The sequence below is a fragment of the Fulmarus glacialis genome, unplaced genomic scaffold (genome assembly GCF_000690835.1).
Source record: "Fulmarus glacialis isolate BGI_N327 unplaced genomic scaffold, ASM69083v1 scaffold1151, whole genome shotgun sequence".
NCBI classification, from domain to species: domain Eukaryota; kingdom Metazoa; phylum Chordata; class Aves; order Procellariiformes; family Procellariidae; genus Fulmarus; species Fulmarus glacialis.
The window spans coordinates 20,581-25,637 of record NW_009191927.1 but is presented as its reverse complement, the minus strand read 5'-3'; the positions used below and the strand labels follow the sequence as shown (position 1 = coordinate 25,637).

Sequence of the window (5,057 nt, the reverse complement as noted above, 5' to 3'; positions counted from 1 at the left end):
CTCGGCCCATCGATCCAACCTGTCCAGATTCCTCTGTAGAGCCTTTCTACCGTCAAGCAAATCAACATTCCCGTGTTGTGTCATCTGCAAACTTACTGAGGGTGCACTCGATCCCCTTGTCCAGATGGTTGATAAAGATATTAAACAGAACTGGCCCCAAAACTGAGCCCTGGGGAACCCCACTTGTGACTGGCCGCCAACAGAATTTAACTGCATTCACCACAACTCTTTGGGCCTGGCCATCCAGCCAGTTTTTTATCCAGCGAAGAGTACATGGCCTGCGCAAGCCATGAGCAGCCAGTTTCTCCAGGAGAATGCTGTGGGAAATGGTGTCAAAGGCTTTACTAAACTGTAGGTAGACAACATCCACAGCCTTTCCCTCATCCACTAAGCGGGTCACCTTGTTGTAGAAGGAGATCAGGTTAGTCAAGCAGGACCTGCCTTTCATAAACCCATGCTAACTGGGCCTGATCACCTGATTGTCCTGCACATGCCGGGTGATGACACTCAAAATGATCTGCTCCATAACCTTCCCCAGCACTGAGGCCAGACTGACAGACCTGTAGTTCCCTGGATCCTCCCTACTCGCACGCATTAAGCCCTCGCCTTTTGCACAGGCAGTACCTGTGCTCAGGACTAGGGCATTGGTGCCTAAGCTGTGAGAGTAGAGCCTACTAGGGTGACCTAACTCTACACCAGGATTATGGCATCCTGCCCATCCTAGGACTACTTCCCAAGACCTAGCATAGCAGCAGTGACTTGCACTCCAGAGATCCCTTTTGCTGCTAATTATGTTGCACTTGTGGGCCAGGAAGACCCTGGAGGCAGAAGAGCTGTTTACGTGGCAAGACACTGGTTTGGCTCCAAACTGCCCAAGTGAAGCCAGGAGATCTCAGCTCAGTTCCTGCTAACTCACTGGCCCACCACACACCGTGACAAAGGTCTTTGCACAAGTGAGGCCCAGAACCACATGAAACCAAACTAGTGTGGAGACGGGGTGACTGTGCCCCCCAGGTACCATCACTGACAAGCCAGCATGGGAGAGCAAACAGAGCAGCTGCTTGAGACCCCCCAATGAGCTGGTTGCACAGCTTGCGACAGGGCATGAATATACCCTTCAAAAACACCACCAACACAACCATCCATTCTGCAGAGATAAAAGAGCATCTTGGGTACTGCAAACCCCAGTAGATGTGGGCCTGTAGACATGCATCCTCATCAGACCTATGCAATTTGAGAACCACTAGCATATGGCCCAGCACACACTGGCTTGTTGGTTTTCATAGCTGGCTTACTTATTGATCAATGTCTTTAGGGAGCGTGTGAGCGTGCTCATGACCATCCATTCTGCAGAGATAAAAGAGCATCTTGGGTACTGCAAACCCCAGTAGATGTGGGCCTGTAGACATGCATCCTCATCAGACCTATGCAATTTGAGAACCACTAGCATATGGCCCAGCACACACTGGCTTGTTGGTTTTCATAGCTGGCTTACTTATTGATCAATGTCTTTAGGGAGCGTGTGAGCGTGCTCATGACAGTGGCACCCGTGGCTGATTGGCGGGCGAGCTGCTCCACCGTCTGCTGGTGGCTCAGCGTTCTGGCTGTGGACTCCTCCGCAGCCTTCAGGAGGAAGGTGTAGTTTCTCACCACTTCCTCCACCTTTGTCAGCAGCTCTTGGCGCTGGGAGTCTGAGCGCACGATGTACACCAGCCTCACAAATGTCTCGTCGACGCCTGCCATGCGGCGGCAGGACCCCTGACTCTTTGAACTTGAGGGCGAGCTCTTGCTTGTACTCAGACAGCTGGGAGATGTAGGATTTGCAGTCCCGGATGTCAGGGCTCACCACACACTGCCTCAGGATAGTCAGGAGCTCATTGGTGTCCAGCTGCACTTGCAGAAACCCATTGGGAAAGCTGTAGGCATGGCCTCGAAGGGTGTTGATCTTTGCCAAGCTCCCCTCAAAACTGGAGGTCCTTAAATCTATTTCCTGGGTCTGACTGTCATTGGGACTGCTGCAGGCTGTTGCATCTAGGACCTGAAGAGTCCTGCTCATGACTGGGACCATCTGATTGTCCAGCTTCATTCCCGGGAGTATCTGCATGGGGATGGAATAGGACAGCTCATCCTTCTCGCTCCCATCATCTGCAACATCGCATTTCCTGTAGTAGAAGCAGTACCGGATGGAGCAGCACTTCTCATCCTCCATGTCTTCATCCTGCAGCTCAGCAGGACTTGGATACATCTCCTCCTGGACAGAGAACACTGCTGACCCCTTCTGGTTCTTTTTCTCCTGTGCTATCTGGACATAGGAGGGGTCAGCCACTCCAGAGGCTTCCTGGATTTTGCTCTTCAGAACAGGACAAAGGATGCTGGGCTCAGGCTCTTTCTGGGGGCCTTTCTGCTTGGTTGTATAGATGTTCTGGTAGATGTCAGAGGACAGGGATGTCCTATCAGTCTTATCTATTTCACTGACACTGTAGCGACGCAAGAGCTTCCTGTAGTGTGGAGCACCCATGCACTCCCCCCGGGAAGTGCACGTTGTTAAACAGGACACGCTGTTCTCTGGATCTGACCGGTAGTCTCTGGACTCTAAACTTGTGGATCGTATCCGCTTGCCTTTGGAAGGGCTGCTCATGCTTGTCAACCTAATGGCTTCTGCCTGCTTCTGGTCATTGGTGACTTTATCCCTCCCTTGCCTCTCCAGTTCTGGCATCACCAACTGGTTAGGGGGTGGCCTCACCCCTCTGCAAATCCGCTTGCAGTCGCAGCTACGCCTTTGCTCCCTGGACATCCCTGGGACTTTTTGCACAGGACTGCTCCTTAGCTGGCAGCTGCAGCGCCCAGGGGCAGGAGGGTGCAGATACTCCTGTGGTGGGAGGTCACCTTTGCTTTTTGGCTTGAGCAGCTCCTCCAGGAATTCCAGCTCATACTGCTTCACCTTCTGCAGCTGGGCCTGCCGCTCGTCCGTCTCCTTCTTCAGCCGGGTCGGAAATGTTGCAGAGAACAGGTTCCTCAATCTGAAGGGAGCTTTTGGAGCTTTGGGTTTAGCTGGGACATCAGCATCTTGTTGGGTCACCTCCAGGACTTTTTCTACTTTTTTGGAAGGCACAGTGCTGATCTGCAGGCTCTCGGATCTGGGCACCAGCTGGATTGGCCCTTTGGGTTCCTCACTGGTGCTCCTGAAAGTGCTACCAGGTGATGGAGAGTGCAGATTGCTATTCTCAGCTTTCAAGCTTTTGGCTGAACTTTCCTGTTGCGTTTTCTGTCCTTGGTTTGAAGGAGCTGTGTGTTTCTGAAAGATGAGGCCCGTGGCTTCACCACCCGTCTTCTGACCTGGCTCTCCACTTGCGGCTTTTCCTGGAGCATCCCTACTCACTTTTTGCTGGTAGCTTTTAGAGGCAAAAGTCTTACTGGGCATCATTTCCTCACCTTCTGAGGCGAGGTGGAAAGCTTCAGCCTTACTGCCATGAGCTTGTTTAGGACTTGGAGAAACTTCACAGTGCTGCTGTGGAGAGAGTTGCTGCTGCTGTTGACAGTTGCATAATGTCTCTGCAGTTTGTGGACCTCCGTTAAGTTTCAAAGGCTTGCTGCTGGCTGATGCACAGCTGCTGGTGCCATTCATGTTCTTGTCTTCTTTTAAGGCTGCTACCACTTGGGGAGCTGAGCCTTTTGCATTTGCCACTTGCTGCAGAGCAGCTGAAATGATGGCTGGAGTTGCACCACTTTTTTGATCCAGAAGGAGCTTGGAGCTCGGCTGGACCTCTTTGGGCATCTTCTCTTGTAGATCCTGTGCCTGCTCCCTGCTCGGGGCTGCTGTGGCATGCAGAGATACCTCAAAGGCAGCTTTTGTGTGGCCTGCACCTTTGCCTTCAGAGCCTGGCACTGGAGCCCCCCTGTTTTGCTCATTAAGCTGGGGGGTCAGCACCGGCTGGACAGCCAAGGTGTAGCTCCGCTCAGTATGCTGCTGCTCCTGTTTGCTCTTGCAATTGGTAAAGTTGGGGCTTTGGTGAGAGAAAGCTGGCTTCAATGAAGGGGTCGGCTCCTGGTGGCTGAGGGGATAGGGTGAGGTGAGAACAGCCTGGGCAGCACAGCTCTGGATTCGGAAAGGCAAGTCCTTTCTGGCCAGGAGGTTTTCTTTGTTGATGTGTTGAGCAAGGAAGTAGGCTGCATTCTGATGCTGCTTCATGGCAGAGACCATCTCCGAGACATCAGTTAGCTCTGAAGAGTTGGTTTCATGGCCAGAATCCAAGGATGACTCAGGAGTGATGGCAGCCAGGACAATAAGACCTAAGGAGGGACACAAACAAAACCACACGACAACACTTACGCCACACTGCTACGTGGAGAAGAGGGGAACTCTATGCAGCAGGAGGGTCCCAGGAATGCAGGACACACCATCCCATCGGAGAAACTTTGGTGACTTCCCGCAACTAAGAGTGAATGCTTTTAAGAGAGATCACTTGTCAGCACTGAGCTGGCTTGCTAGCTCAATTCAGCAAGAGCTCTTGGCCCAGGAAGAAGACTTGGGAAGCTTTCCGGTGTTAGTGATAGCAGAGATACAGGGACTTGTCTGGAGCAAGAAGGAAAATCGGGCAACAGCTACTCTGCCGTAGTGAGTAGGGCAACCAAGGCAGGGAGGGGGACAAAGGACTGTGCTGCCAGCAGGCTGGTCCCAGAGACACCCATCTGACAGCAGGTTTGCCCTGCGAAGAGCTCACATACTGCAAAACCTGAGTGGGAACCTGCGAAAACCGAGGGCCGAAGGTACCAGCTGAGTGGGGTCACAGCAGGGAGACACTCATGCTCACAGTACTGGTTTGTTAGTGACTCACCCCAGCATTGTGGAAGATATGGGATAACCAAGAGACTCCTTCAGCCACTGTCAGGAAGAGGAGTCACACCTCAGCTTCTTAGAAATCTTCTGAGCAGCAGCTTGGCTGCTCCTGCTAGAGCCTGTTGCCACAACTTAGTTTTTACTAGAAGCTGCTCCACAATTACATATAGGATGGGAGAAGGAGACTAAAGGGAAGGATGTACCATAGGAAAGAAAGGCT

General features: G+C 52.3%; 1 protein-coding gene across 1 annotated transcript in view; it reads right to left on the bottom strand.

Moving 5' to 3' along the window:
* Positions 1–1,491: 1,491 nt before the first annotated feature.
* The window catches only part of FRMPD3 (FERM and PDZ domain containing 3), a gene marked incomplete at its 5' end in the record, with an annotated part of 23,810 nt that continues 20,244 nt past the window's right edge, over positions 1,492–5,057 (bottom strand). The window contains 2 exon segments of the mRNA XM_009586844.1: positions 1,492–1,762; positions 1,764–4,290. Of these exon segments, the coding sequence (XP_009585139.1) occupies positions 1,492–1,762; positions 1,764–4,290 (2,798 nt within the window).